Source organism: Pseudopodoces humilis, chromosome 22, assembly GCF_049639895.1.
Source record: "Pseudopodoces humilis isolate 2021_Gansu_Grassland_sample_001 chromosome 22, ASM4963989v1, whole genome shotgun sequence".
Classification (NCBI taxonomy): Eukaryota; Metazoa; Chordata; class Aves; order Passeriformes; family Paridae; genus Pseudopodoces; species Pseudopodoces humilis.
The window spans coordinates 4,295,568-4,310,963 of NC_142221.1; the positions used below are offsets into that span (position 1 = coordinate 4,295,568).

Genomic DNA, 15,396 nt, shown 5'->3' on the forward strand with positions numbered 1-15,396 from the left:
GAATTTTTTAATTCATATAAATAATAAAGACAAAGTGATCATCCCCAGGGCCATATGAGTTCCACAATGAAGGGCAATGGGGAGTTCCAACTCCCTCTTCTACGGCCAAGGATGGGTTTGCAACCAGCAGTGGGTAGTGCTGATTTATTCAAGGAGGAGGGAGAATATCTGCTTTTCTTAGAAAGGATTTTCCATTGGACTCGTACACAGGCTCTGCTTAGCCCATAGGATGTCCTTGATCCCTAGGGCATTCAAAAGGCTGAGAATACCTCGTGCTTTGCCCCCTGGTTTTACTCGAAACCAGCTAGAAGTCTGGTGGGCTGGGAAAGGGCTGTGGGTCTCTGCTCAGGGTACCAGAAGGGATGAATCCATCCTTTAACCACCAGAACATGCTGCATCTTTAAAAATGTTTTTGGAAGAGCATTGCTGAAGCAATACTTTTTCCCTTCTTATTTTAAAAACTTCTGGCTTTTAATCATCTCTAAACCCACAATCCCTTGTTTGCACCTAAACAGGTGTACGAAGATACAGATGGGTAGAGCTGTACGAGATGGGCTAAAAGTGCAAGGAAAAGGGTTTCTTAACCCAAAGGTTTGTCTGCTTTTTCCAATTTTAGCACCCAGTCCACAGGAGAAACAGTCCTTTAGTACAAGCCTTATAACCACATGTCATTCAGAAAAGTTTAGCTAAGAACTAAACTAAACATCCAATTTAGCTGCGTGTGTAATGAATAAATAAAACCTTTTCCTTTCATGTACCCGTGCCAAAGTCAACAAGCTCTATTAGCTGATGAAACAATGCTGACGCCAAATAAAAATACCCCTGGCCCATCAATATGGGCTGAGAGCTCGGCCCTGCATCAGAGTGTTGTCTGAACATGAAATACTGTCTCAACACCTCCAGGAGGGGAAAAGGGCTCCCATTCCTGCAGCAAGGTGGGTTCCCTGTGCTCTCACTGGGATGTCAAGGAGCAGCAAAACCATCCCATAATGAGCATCTGTTATGGACACCTCTCCTGGTTTCTGTTGGAATGATTTGGAAAGCCCTTGAGCTGCAAGGAGCTGGGACTGGGCTTTGGTGTTTGTTCGCTCCCCACTGCATGCCCCATGTGGGAATTCCCCACAAAACTTGAGGAATTTTTATCCTGTGTGCAAAACGCTGACGCTTGAAAGTGAAACTCCCAAAGGTCCCTGCTCGGTATCAAAGAAGTGTTTCAGCATCTCAGAGCATCTCAGCACCTGGGAGCAGCTGTGCCAGCCTCCTCCTCCTCCTGCCCAGGAGGGTGGGAAGGTGAAGGAACACCACATCTCCCTTCTGCCCCATGGGGATGTGCAGCTTGGCCATTTCCCAGCTGGGCCTGCCCTGCAAACCCTTCTCCTTTGAAATGCACATTCAGCTGCTCCATGCCGTGCCCTGCCTGTGATCTTTGAAGTCTCACCCCTCCCTCGACATCCTTGGTTTAAAAGATCTGCTCGTTAGTCTTCAGTCACACTTTCAGTTTAATTCAGGCTTTTATTTACTTATCCATCTGTCTTCCTGCTCCCACCACTCCCCCTACCCTGCCAGGAGGTAAAGTACAATTCATTTTTCAGGTGACCCTGCCAGGAAGGCATTGACATGAATAGGAACAGGTTCAGAAACTGTGGAAAAAGCAAAACCCTTGACTTTAATAAGCAGCAAAACGCTTCCCAATCAGAAGGAAGCAGCCAGATGTGACCAGAATTTCTACAAAACACCAAGGAGGGTCCTCCAAATAATTCCTGCCATCTCTTGAAGGCTCCTCGTGCAGAAGTCCTGTGAGCACTGCTGGAGCTGTGGCAGGGCAGTGCAGGATCCCGTGGGCTGTGCAGCCTCGCAGGACGCACTCGCTGTCTGACAAGGTCCTGACTGTCACCAAGACTCTGCTCCTCGCCTGCCCTGCCTGGGGATATGGTGCAGCTAACTCCTGTCTGGCTGCCTTGAGCATGGAGGGGTGTTTGTGTGTCTTCAGTTTTGATTGCAGCTGTCGGAGTAGGGCAGGAGCCCCGCTGGGCTGCGCTTAATTCTGAGTAACGCGAGTTTAACTGCACGGACAGTCCCCTGCTGTTTTGAAAGACACCTAAGAAAGCAATACAGTCACCGTAAGAACTTCTCTGCTGGAAAACCAGGCTCCTATGAGAACCCACCTGTTACAAGGAAATAATTAAAACCTGAAGAGAAAGGATAAGAGGACACCAAAAGGCACCTGAGCAGGTTGGCAGCAAGGAGCTGCCCTGGGTTTATGAGAGCTGCTCGCCCTCCCCTCTGGCAGCGAGGGCTGGGGCTCGGAGGCTGTAACGATCTGTGGACAGAAACATCGATTTTTGTCCAGCACTTCCTTAGTGCAGGGGGAGCAGAACTCCGCTCACATCCTCTGTGGGCTCGGCTCCCTCCCCCTGCACGTCGATAGGTGTCAAGTCACCACCCAGCACCGGCGATGGAAGGACCATTTCTTGCTGATTCCACTTTCCGCTGACCATAAGGGGATGCTCAGCAGTAAGTGGCCACATGTCATTCTCGGTGACAGAGGTCGTGAAAATCTACCTTGATGGCTTCCCAGCCCACACCAGTCCGGTGCTAAGGCTGTACTGGAGCCTGGATCTCTCCTGCAGCCACCTCCTACTCTGTGCTCTGAGTGCTGGGTGGGCTCCTTGCTCACCTCAGCAGGGCTGCTCTTCCTCTGCTTCGCTTTTGGAACTCTTTAGTCCTCTGGGGAGAATAGCACTGGTGTAAGATGGGGGAGAAAGGGCCATGAATATAGTGATATTTCACAAACCCATCCCAAAAAATCTAAAAAATACCTTGCAATATATTATTCCTGTTCTTAGCTTGATTATTCACCAGGGAATTGCTCAGGGACATTGCTATGAGCATTGGTTTCTGTTTTGGGAAGCGAGAGCCAGGCCAGGCTGGGGTGAGGCAGGGACAGGAAGGCAAATCCTTGTTTTGCATTTGTGTAGCTCTCATTCACGGCTGTACACGGTGTTTGCAAGTGTTACAGCACATGGCAGGCGTATGCTACAAGGAAATACTGCTGGTGCCCAGAATAGAAAGATTTCAGCTCAGTATTGACTGAATCAAGAGATGCAAAGAGCTGATTGCAGTTTGTGTCTTTTGCTTCCTTGGAGGTCAGTGGAGCTGAAGTCTGGAGCATTCTTAACCAGAGAGGGTTTGCAAAGAGCTGCAGCGAGTGTAGTGGGAAGTAATCTGCTGTTCTCCTTTTAATCCTTCTGCAGACAGTCAGATAAATGGAAATACAGACTGACCCATCAATAGTTAACGGTTTTATTTGCAACCTTGGACTTAATCTTTCTTTTCAAACGATCTTTTAAAAGGGAAAGCTGCTACTTATCTGGAATTAGTGGAAATGTCTTCCCTGGTACTAATGAGAGCCCTTAGGCTGGAGGGAACTGGGTAACTACTGGCAGCGTGTTCTGATGATCATAAATGTTTGGCATTCCTTGCTGTTGAAGGAGCATTTTTCTCTTGGATTTTTAAGAGGTGCCCTGACTGGCTGGGCCCGGGGTATTTTCTCAGTGGCAAACTGAGGCATGGGGTATCATTGGCAATAGAAAATGGGACTCCCTGCAATGTTTTAGAGGGAGAACTCCACTTCTCATTATAATAAAAGAATAATATACTCTTTTAGAAGACACTCTTAGTCCAGTGCTCAGCCCAGTGGAAACCCTGCCAGCATGGGCTGGCTTGGTGTCTGTCCCATAAATGTGTGCCTGGACCACTCCTGGGGGGACCTTTGGGAGGGGGCATTACTGTTTTGCTCTTTGCTTTGACCCCTGAACACTTTAACAATGTAAAGCCTTGTGAATTATAAATCAAATGTTCCTGCTGAGCTTTGTGGTGCACGGAATGAAATGCAATGATTAATATTTAAGAGAAAATAAGTTAAAGATTTTAACTACAAGGGCAAATGTCTGTCCACAAAGCCCTTTCATGTGAAGGCTATAAGAGAGGGAGACGCACATTTTCAGGAGCTTTAGTGAAATTTGTGGCTGTCAGACCAACTGCCAGAGCTGTGGGTGTGCAGGGGCCAAACTACCCCATTGCCCTGCCCTTCACCCTGCCTCAAACTGAGACCATCTGCCCACATCCCATAAAATCCCAGCAGTGCTGGAGCAACCCTTTGGGATGGGACTGGCAAGCACACCCACACTTCAGCAAGTAGAGGAGCAGCTCAGGTTGTATGCTTGCAGGGGCAGCGCTTTCCCAAAATCCAGACCTCACCCAGGACTTGCTCAGCCCTCCCTGGCTCTTCCTTGCCCTCCCCCTGGCATGTCCCATCCCTGCTGCAGGACTGGCACAGCCCCGGGATGGGCAGGGCGCCTGCTCCCCGCTCTGCAGGCTGAGAGCTCCAGGCAGTGGCCACCGTGGCCACGCCGACCCAGAACATCCTAACAGCAGCACCTGGGCTGGACACTGCCTCCAGCCACCAGCAGAGTCTGTTCTAAGCCAGCAAATAAGGAAGGAAACACTTACATGGGTGCAGAACCTCTCTGGAGGGTCCCCACAAGTGATTCCTGCCGGGTCCACCCGCACAGTCACGTAATCCTTCATCCGCATGGCCTTGGGCTGGCAAGCATAAAACTCCCATGAGGGGCCATCGTCCGTGGTCACCCAGGACTTGCAAATGTCATACTGTCCCATGGCCAGGGGGACGCAGTGCACGAGGAGAGCAGCCAGGTAGAGCATGGCAGCTGTGGCCAAGTGCTGGATCCCTGGGCGAGGGCAGTGCCAAGAGTCCCGAGGAGGGCGGCTACTGAGCTAGGGGTGGCTCTCGGGATCAGCATGGAAACTCCTCATCTAAAAATGCTCCAGTCGAAGGAGATCCAGACAGTGACAGGGATGATCCCACTCTGCACGCTGGATCTGGATGTGGAAAGCTCCTCTCGGCACAGAAGCCAACTTTGCAATTCACTTGATTGGGAAAGTTTTGGCCAGAGTTGCTGATCAGTGGTCAGAAGTCTTCCTTAACCTCATTTTTCCCCCTGTTATTGTACGAAAGGTCTTCCAATCAGCATGAAAATATCTAGAGGTGACTCCAGTCAATCAATACAAAGATCAAGTTCTGAGTTGCTGATGAAATTTGATAGGAGTAAATTAGAGAGGCCGTGAGATGGTGCTGGATCAGGTTTTCCTCAACCTTCTGCTCCAAACATGTCACTGTGGAAAGTGTCTTAAACCCTGTCTGCCTTAATTATTGGGGTGTTTGAACATTAGCATATAAAATGAATAGAGCATCTGGTCATCAGTACTACTCTGACAAGAGCGACTGCTTGGAGCTAAAATTCCTTTTTCCCAAAGGATGGTTGTGTCAGCTCGAACAGGTCCGGTGGCCAGGTCCGTGGTGGTCCCAGCAGGTGCTGGGTGGTCACTGGGGTGGCTGGGGCAGGGCTGGCCTTGGCTTTTCCTGCTGTGTCCTGTGGTGGTGGCGAGGATTCCCGTCCAGTTCTGCCTTTTGGCAACAGAGCACCAACCTCCCAAAGCCTTCAGCTGCAAGCCATGGGACTACCTGAGAGCTCCTCTCTCTCCCATGGTCAGGGCAAAGGCAGAGCTCATCAGCACGAGGGACCTGCAAGAAATTGGAAGACAAATTAGGTGGGAGCAAGGGGGGATAGTTGGAGCAACAAGAACAGGGGTCCCTCAGGAGGCAGAGCCCTCAGCTGGGCTTGCCAAGCCACCAGACAGGTTTTTGTAACAGGGAGATATACAACTTTAATAAAAATCAATCCATAGTAAGATGCTTATGGCTTTTCTGCTGTCTGGGAGAAGGGAAGGAGCGCTGCCCAATTTAAGGTATCTGCTTTGCAACAGCAGCTGTTCAACAGGAGCTGTAATGGGTCTTCAAATAATATCAAGAAGAAGCTATGGGTCATTAGAAGATGGGGAATATGCAGACAGAGTAGGGATAGACAGACAAATTGATAGTCCTAAAAAGATAAGCAAATAAAAAAGACAGCTGGGGAGACAGATACATTGTCCAGCAGCCCCACATATGATTTATCTGAACAATAACATTTAATAAAAAACAAATTAAAGTCCTAATAACATTTAGGTTCACCTAATACAAAGAGCAATGACCTTCCCAGTATTCTTTTCAGGTTAGAACAACATTTCTGCAATTTTGTTGTCTTTCCAGTAGAGCTATAAAAATTGTAAGTAATTACAAAACAAAATGACAAAGAACCGTAGCGGGGAGGGGGAAAAAGTCAAACCCTCTCTCAGTATTAGATTCAGGAGGGAGATCTCATCTGAGAAGGTGGGAGGCACAGAACAGAAATTTACCTTTGGATAATTCCCTTCCTATTTCTTTCCCCAACTTTTCTTTCACAATTGAGGCATATCTACTTCAGCAGCACGCTTAGCATTTGCTTTCTCATGAAGCTCAGTTACTAAAGCTCTGAAAACTCCAGGTTAACAGATGCATTGATCCGTGTTCAGGGGCTTCACACTGCTCTGCTACCATCTCCCCTTTCCCCCCTTTTTGCTTGAAAGATTGCTGATTGAGATGAATGAGTTCAGAAAAGAGAAGCTGTCTCTCATGCTTCATTGCCAGCTCTCAACGAAGAGCCTGTTATAGCTGCATTGGACCTGAATAAACTCCCAGAAAAAGAATAGACTGGCTGCTATTTTTATATTATGAGTAAATGTAGTAAAAATAATAAGCCAGTGTGACACAGTGTTTATAAGTCCTACTTACATCAGAGCTGTCTTTCCAGTTATAACAAGTCAGTTCCTAATTATTACATCAAACTGGTCACTGCCAAGTGCCTGATAACAGCAGAGAGTGAGAGACTCCAGTATTGTGTAGAAAACAAGCAGGGTAGTTTTAATGAGGACTCCAGTGCTGTTAAGTTCATGGATCTATTTTCACAGCCTCAACAATTATATCTTGCACTTGAACGGCTGTCAGGGAAAAACCCAGGTAGAAAGGATCTATAATATCTATTAGTGTCTTGTTATGCTGGCTAAATGTCACAGATTCCCAGGGAAATGAAAATTTGCTGGAAAAATGCATTTACTGTCAGACCATCAGCCAGGCAAGTGGGTTTGGGGCGAAGTCTGTGGCTCAACACTCCCTCAGCCAGTCCAGTCTCTTTGCAGAAATAGTTGGAGTGTTGCTCTGGAACGAGCCAACATACTGCAAACGGGGCAGAGAGGCTCCCCAGATTAAAGGTTTCACCCTGCTTGATTTGGTTTGGTTCTTAGAAAATAAATCTTCACCTGATAGATATTATTAAGAAACTGCAGTTCATGGGAACAAATAGAATCAATGCTCTTTGTTCTCTTTGAAGAGTACTCAGCACTCACTGGGGACTGATAGCCGGAGTATTAAAAACACAAAATTAGATTGTGTCTTGACTTAGCTGGCTCTGGGTTTTTTTCTTATTATTGGATTAACACCCTATTGAAATAAAAGGACAACACTGAGCAACAACTGAGCTGCTCTCAGATTAAGAGCAGAAAGTAAACTCAATGAAGGAGTTTTTAATTTTCTCTCAGAAGTGTTGCTCTCCCCATGAACTCTGCGCTCTCCCCCCGCGCTCATGGAGCTGGAGTTGTTCTCCTCTTTCCCATGCTGACCATCCCTTCCCCGCGCCCTGGACACCGAATTTGGGGACACCCTCGGGGGTCCGGGAGCCCGAACCCCGCGATAACGCTGCGCGGCTCCCAGCTGAAACCCTGGAAATCCCAATGGCATCCCGCCGCTCTCCCTGATGGATTCGCGGTTCCCGGCAAAACCCGATGCCGCTCCCGCTCCGCCCCATCCTCCCCGCTTTCTTTTCCACGAAAGGACTTTGGGGGGGCTGCACGGACCGGGGAGGGGATCGGCGGGGCGGGGTGAGCCGGGCTGGGGGAGCCCCCCGGCTTCTCAAACTCCGAAGTGGGAAAATAAACCTCATCCGGCAGCGGGGAGACGGGGATGTTCCGGGGAGGGGGACAGAGAGCGGGACACCCCAGGAAAGCGTGGGAACAACTTGGGAGGCGCGGGGGGACACGCAGCGTTCGGGGCTGGGGCAGATGCCGGCGCTGCCCGCCCCCCCCTCCGCCCCCGCTTTCCCCCCATGCCCGGCGCTGCGGGTCCTTACCGGCAGGGAGCTCTGCGGCGCGGGGCTCCCGGCGGAGCAGCGAACTTCGGGGCCGGGGGAACCCCAAAACACACCCCCAGCCCTGCCCAGCCCTGCCCAGCCCAGCCCTGCCCTGCCCAGCCCGGCGGGCAGGCGCTGCGCCGCCGGCCCCCAAGGGCAGATGGCCGGGGGAGCTTTGTGCAATCCCCGCTCCCCTCGCAAGTTAATGCCGAGGCTGAAATCCCTTTTGCTCTCACTTTCAATCACAATCGGAGCTTTTATCTCCGTGCCTGATCCCGGCTGCGTAACTTCCTCTGTGCAGCTTTAGCACACACCATCCCACCGGCGGCAATGGGCTTCTTAAAGGTGCAGGAGGAAATGCAGGGGGGGAGGAGGAGGAGGAGGAGGGAGGGAAAAGCACCCGAGGAAGAGGAGGCTGCGAGCGGGAGCCTTCAGCCCCGGCGGCCCCGCGGCTCCCGGTGCAGCATCCGAGCCGTCCCGCTGCCCCCGGTTGGATAAAGGCAACCCGGAATGCCGCTCCTCGGGGCTTCTCTTTTATTTTTTTTCCTTTAAGAGATAAAAAAAAAAAAAAATAAAAAAAAAATTATGAGCTCATGTTTGCTCCAGAGAGGGGGAAAAAAAAAATATATCACCAGTCACGAGGGTTTCCCCACACGTGTAAATCCTCGCTTGATGTGCCCTGAATATTCTGGGGAGGCTTCTGCTGGCGAAGATGCTGTAAATGAGGCTTGCGTGCGTGTGTGTTGGGGGAAGAGGGGGTGGTTGGAATTAATAGGATAAACAAAGCAGGAACTCGGAGATGGGGAAGTCAAATGGCTGGGAAATGCTTCTTACTGGTGGGAATGTGCTGTGAGATTTAGCTGAACCAGGTTTTGCTTTGGAAAGGTGGGGGATGAACATGCTGGGCTGGAAGGTGGAAGCACCTTCCAGCACGGGGCTGAAGAAGCAGCTGGGGTTGCTTAGGTCAGTTCTGTTGTGTCCATGCTGAGGGGCAGAGGAGGCTCTAGCTGTGGACAAGGTGGATAAAACTGTGGCAGGTAAAGGTCCAAGTTTTCCCTGCACCAGACAGCTGCTGAAGACAGAATTCCTGAGCAGCAACAGGTCTTTTACACGTGGATAAATGACAGTTCATGGATAAACGACAGTTCTTATATGGGGAGGAAAACCAAAGAATCACCACTGCCTCCTATGTATACAACCACCAAAAAATGACTGCTCCTTCCTAACCAAGAATTCAATAATTTCTATGCCAGAAAATGTGTTGTCCATCTTACACGTGGTTTGAACCTCATGCACTCAGTATTTTGTTAAATGGTTTCCTTTGACCCATTTCCTTGAGGTCTCTGGGTGGCCTCTCCCCTATAAGAGTCCCTGGAAAACACACAATTCATCCTGCAACCAGACAGAGGGGATTTAGAGCTCTTCTGGGAAACGCTTCCCATATTCTGGAGCATAAGTGAGATTTATGAAATGCTGGCATTGTGTCTTGATTGTGCCCCGGCTTAAACACGACGCTGGTGCACAGGGTGGTCTTTATCTGGAAGGATGTCTTTGATTCTGGCTCAGTTTCCACTCCAGGACACGGTCCGACACTTTCCACGTGGTACCTTCTTCTTGTAAACACTTATTTTACAGCAGCAGTACAGCTTAAGTGAGAAGCACTGGCTGGGAATCCAGGGCTAATATTCCTGGATTTCACTTTGTGCCTTTAGGTCTGCTCTGTAGTAATGACTCCCCTGGAAATTCCCCACGTCTCCCTTATTACTTCTTTATTAGTTATTATGGTACAGTAACAGGATAAAAAGGAGTTGGTATTTCATTTTCATTCCCTCTAATAGCCACGGCAAAGACCAAGTGGTGTGCTGATTATTGACATCAGAGTTAAGTGATATGCACGCATCATTAGGTTTCAATTGGAAAGAATAACAGCACAGTGTGAGTCGTCACACTTCTAAACTCCGTGGCATTTAAGGAAAAACCAAAGTCGTTTTTCACAGCCCTGCGAGCTCAAAAGATCACAAGCTGGCAATAATACTTGTATAGACACAGGTAAAAGGCACTAGCTCCAGGCAAAGCACCGGAATTAACCAATGTGCGTAACCCCCGGAGAGGCCGGCAGCAGCTGTGGGGCTGTCCAAGGTTACACGGAGATTCGGGAGATCCAGGAGCACATCTGGAGGATGGGAAATCTCCCAGCTCCGAAGGTCCTGGTGCTGGGAAGGAGAGGGATTGTCTGCGGCACTCCCAGAGCCGGGAGCCTGAAGGAAGCGGCAGTGCCGGCGCGATGGGGAAGAGTTGGAGGCTTTGTTTCAGTTTAGACCATTTGCATTCTTTCACCCAAGCACGCTTTGCAAATACTTGATGTTGGGTATAGTTTTCTTCTGGATGGAATTTCTGTGGGGAGGAAAAATGGATGTGTTTTTCCTCAAGGGGACATCTCTGCTTCCTCCCTCGTGCCGAGTGCTGCCTCCTCACACGAGGAGAATGCGGTTGAAAATCAATGGGTCTGCATAGAGATTTAATTACTCCAGCGTAGGCAGGGGTGGAAAATAAGGCCCTTAATATTTAATACAGCCTCTGCTCCTAGAGGGATCCCCAGGGCTCAAAGGCCAAATGTAAGCCCATTAAAATCAGGTGTAATTCTATTGACATATGCGGGCTCGCACCTGTTTACACCAGGGCTATATCTGGCTCCCTAAATCTAAATGGCAAACGGTGCTTTTGACATGCACAGAAGAAGAGAGAAGTGTTTTCCCGATTTGGGATGATAGAGGAGGTACTGAAACAACAGAAGGTAAACGTGGCACCTCGCAGTGCCCGCTCACCGTGGTGATGCTCACTAACACCTCAGCTGGGGTGAGGCTGCTCAGAGCGATCCAAGATCACAGCCAGAATAATAACCAGGCTTATAAAGGATGTTTCATTTGAGGATACAAATTGCTGTATCCCCTATAACAGCAATACATTTTTCCTATGCTCCTTATCTAGCAGTGTGCGGCCAAGGGTGTCAAAGTGAGTAAGCATTTTATTAGGTGAGAACACACTGCTTGGAAATGTGCTCCGAGCCCGGGAGCAGGTGAGAGACCCCTTTGTGAGGGGTGATACCTGCCAAGCACAGCTCTACCCAAATCTTGTTCCAGTGGTGGCTTCCTCCAGCCCACCAGGACCTCTGGGGAGAAGTTTGCCAGGAAAAGGGAGGAAGTGACTGAAAGGTGCTTTTGTTTGGGATGTTACAGATGATGGAGAAAGCTGCTTGAACCTCGCACTTCCAGGGGGGATTTGTCTCATCCCATCCCCCTTTTGTTCTCAGCAAGCTGAATGTGAAGAAAGCTCCCAGCTTGATCAGGATGGGAAGGTTTGTGCTTCCCAGTTCCTCGTGCTTGGTGCAAAGACAAAATCACAGAGTTTGAGAAGGCAGAGAGGCAACATAATATTTTGTAGTTGGGAGAAATGCTGGAAAAACCACACAAAGCCCGAGAGACTGAGCACCAGCCAGCTCTGGCACTGGGGGAATGGGTGGGGGACATTTATTTCCTTGCCCTCCAGCCCAGGCTGCTCCGGCAGACCCTGCCCTGCTCCGAGGCACACACAGACCCGGGGAGCAGGGCAGGGAAGAGCCGAATGCTTCAGTCCCTGGAGTACTCCACATTTTTCTTCCTCTCTGAAAGCTACTGGGGAAATGGCAGAGCACCTGCTCTGGGAGGGGAGGCTTCTCCGGCTGCCTCCTCCCACCCTCCCGCACAAGACCTCGGGATGCATTTTCTGCAGCTCAGCCGGTTTCACAGGGCCCTGAGTGAATTTTGCCCTTCCTGATTAGATAACCAAAGGAGCAGTGACTGTACTCTCCAGAGAGAAGATGCTGTCTCTTTCCTGCCAGAAGGACAGCTGGAGGGAGGGTGGGATTTTCAGCATGCAAGCACTTAGCCAGATCAAGGAAATGGGATGCAAAGCATTTTAGGCTAAGAAAGGTTGTTGTGCAGGGAAACATGAGGCTGCTGTTCTGTTCGGGAGATAACGCTTCTCAAAACGCTCCTGCGTGCCAAGCTGCAAGCCTTGACTACAGCAGGTCATTGCCTCTTTAAGGAAAACAAGCATGACAAGTCAGAAAAAAACCCATCACTGTCTCTGCTGAAAAACTTTGATCATTTAAATATTATTGATGTGCATTAACCCCAGCAGAGATGGGCTGGGTGATGGGAAGTGCTTCACCTTGACACAGGGAAAATATGTTGCTTTCTGCTGCCTTGTCTTTTGTTTCATATATCAAATAGGAGCCCAGCCAAGTGAATCAGCTCAGGAAGCATTTCGGATGTATTTGATTTTTTGGGGAAGGTAGAGCTTTCCTCATCTTTACCAGCTGTGGGGGTGTAAGCATGGATAAAAACAGGAGGACTGTTTAAAGGAGGGATCTATAATTAACAACCTCTCAGAAGGGGAACTTTCCTTTTAACTTACTATTAAAGTGGAAGTGTTTGGAGAATATACAGTTTTGGCTCTGGGGATCTCCTCTGTATCCTTGGCTGAGCCCTGTGAATTCCTCTAATTCCTGCCTCAGAGAGTGTCTGGCTTTAAAAACAACTCCTGCTACCCCATGGAGCATTCACCTCAATCTCTGGGTGGATTCCTGTGCTCCAGGAGAGCAGCAGAGGGAGAGGATCTCCCTTCCCAGGGCAGGGCTGTGTTCCCCCAGCAGCCCCCAGCCCTGTCCTGGGAGGAGATGCCTTCCACAAAAGCTTTTTAACCTGAGGAAGGAACATGTCACTTCTAATGGAGCTGACAGCAGGGAGGGGTTTTAGGTTAGTGGCTGAAGAACACACTTGTAATGAGTGAAGTAATTGAATAAATGCTGACAATTTGATGTGGAAAATTCATAATCAGCTTGCTGTGGAAAGTTGACTTGTTCTTCTTTCCTTAGCACTGGGATAAACACAGTCATTCCCTCCCAATCAGGTGATGTATTCAGCAGCACAGAACCAGCAGACCCATGCACATGTCCCCCTCCCAGGCACACACGTGCTGATTCCCAGATAATTGACCCAGTTATGCTAATATGCTATTAAGAAATACATGTGTAATAAATCTCAACACTTAATGTTTTTCTTGGGTCACGTGCTGGTTGAACACTCCTTTCAGTCGTTTTGCTGGCTCTCAAATCACAGTCCCTGTGCCCCTGCTAGAGAGAGAGGTGCCAGCCCTGGGTAGTGACAAATGAAGCCCACCCCAGGTGGCACCAAGAGCTGATCATGCAGGAATAACTGAGATTCCAACTGGCTTCTCAGATCCCAAGCACAGCTAATAAATTGTGGATGCAGACAGTAGAGCTGACATAATCTAAATGCAGTGACTTTCCATCAACCATCTCAGCTCTATGCAGATGGAAGCTCAGTGAATTTCTTGTCATCAAGCCCCCAGTTTTAGCGTGACAATGAGAACAGTATCATCTGTGTCATGTATGTTGGAAGTAATGAATAGAGAGCTGAGCTCACTCATCTATTTGCATATTGAAGATATGGAAGAAACTCCTCTTGCTTACTCTGCTGCCTACTCAAATATCTGTGAATCAAGGAGGAGAATATGGGCCCTTTTGTACATCAGATCCCAGTGTCCTTGAATAAAATGATTGCTCAATCCAGCTTTCTGGGATGAGTGCGAGGCTCAGAACCAACTATGGTGCCAGGAGCTCTCCATTTCTGCGGGGTGGTGGATGAAGGGCCGTTCCTGGATTAAGAATCCTCAGCAAGGTGGATACTTTGACTTTATGTCATCAGGGCACCTTCTCCCCTCCACATGCGAATCAGCACTTGCATATCTGGGGCACGGAGGTTTGACCTGCCAACTGTTAAATAAATCACAGCACACTCCCCCCAAACCATTAGCATGGAAGAGCACACACCCAAGGGAGACAAGCTAAGGACACAGCGGTGCACGGGAACAATGAGCCGTAGGAGCTTTTTCCTTTTGGATGGAGTTGAGAGGGGTGTTTATCACAGAGAAAGTGGGATAGCAGAACATGGCAGCTCATCCATATCCTGTGGAGGCACTGGGCTATGACTCCATAGCCAAGGCTGAGCTCACGTTTGGGCTTGGCTCTCCCAAACCAGCTCTGGATTACATTCTTTTTCACTCCAACAACTAGTTTTCCTCAATGTTATATATGTCTTAAGCAATAGGAGTGAGATCCAGATCATGCTTTAAGGGATGGCATTTACATGTTTTTTCTTGTGCTTCTGGTATTAATTTCATATGCAGTGGAAAAGTAATATCCTGTCTGTCACTAGAGAGGAAGAGATGTGCGTGCGTGTATAAGCACAGTCGTTGCTAGCTGTTGAGCTTTTTCACTCAAATTTCGTTTTGGGGAAAATTTCTAAATTAAAATGAAAACCGGATGCAGAAACGACGAATGTGAAATACCAATAAGGCCAAAGCACGAGATGTTTTCTCTTGTTTTCATAACTCGTGGTCTTTGTGTGTAAGAGTGTATTGCATGGCAACTGCATTCACACTTCCCTTTAATAAAAGATCCAAGCAGATGGACCCACTATTAACGTGTATCCCCCAGATTTGCATATTTCATATTCATGCCAAGATGGTACTGAGCTCACATGGGATGAACGAGGCTGATATAAACACAATTGCATCAGATTAATGCAGTGATCAAAGAGTGTTTTCCTGGCATCCCCGTTAGGAATCCAGTTTAATATTAGTTATTAATATTGTTAAACTCCTACCAGAGTCAAATTAAGGTCTTCCAAATACAGTCGGACGGAGCTCTTAGGTACTACAAGTTGATGAATATGTTATGAATTCCTGAGAGAGAGGGCTAAGAAACAACATTTGCATCTGAGCTGTGAAGAATCCAGCGCTGGAAATGTGCAGACCTTGAGCTTTGGTCCAGCATGCTGTGTAATTAGGACTCGCTTGAAATTCAGATCTTATCCAGGATCTGTATCTGGGTTTCTCAGAATTCAAGTGCAATCGCTTATAGTCAGAAGACAAGCCTATCTGTAATATCTCATCAAATATTAGGCATTACAAAATGGTATTCTGGAGCTCAAAATATATTTGATCGCATTGTTCTAGTCCATTAATCAAACACTGCACTGTACATACTAATAGGATCAAACATTAGGAAATATTTATGAATGAGCATTGTTGTGACTGCAAAAATTAAACACAGCAGGTTTTAAATACACAAGATCTCAAAAAGGAAAACTTGATTATCTCCAGCATTTCTGGTGCCAAATTCAGAGTGAATTTCAAGTGAATCTAAGGT

At 48.3% G+C, this 15,396-nt stretch overlaps 1 protein-coding gene across 6 annotated transcripts in view; it reads right to left on the bottom strand.

Annotated features, from left to right (window-relative positions):
- Positions 1 to 8,282, bottom strand: part of NTNG2 (netrin G2) — a 46,543-nt gene extending 38,261 nt beyond the window's left edge. For all 6 annotated transcript variants that reach the window (XM_005527295.3, XM_088065889.1, XM_088065888.1 and 3 more), the window contains exons 1-2: positions 8,124 to 8,282; positions 4,513 to 5,605 (exon numbers count right to left, since the gene is read on the bottom strand). In XM_005527295.3, coding sequence (XP_005527352.1) covers positions 4,513 to 4,725 — 213 coding nt within the window. In that variant the 5' untranslated portion in view covers positions 4,726 to 5,605; positions 8,124 to 8,282. The remainder of the gene's footprint in view (positions 1 to 4,512; positions 5,606 to 8,123) is intronic.
- Positions 8,283 to 15,396: the final 7,114 nt, after the last annotated feature.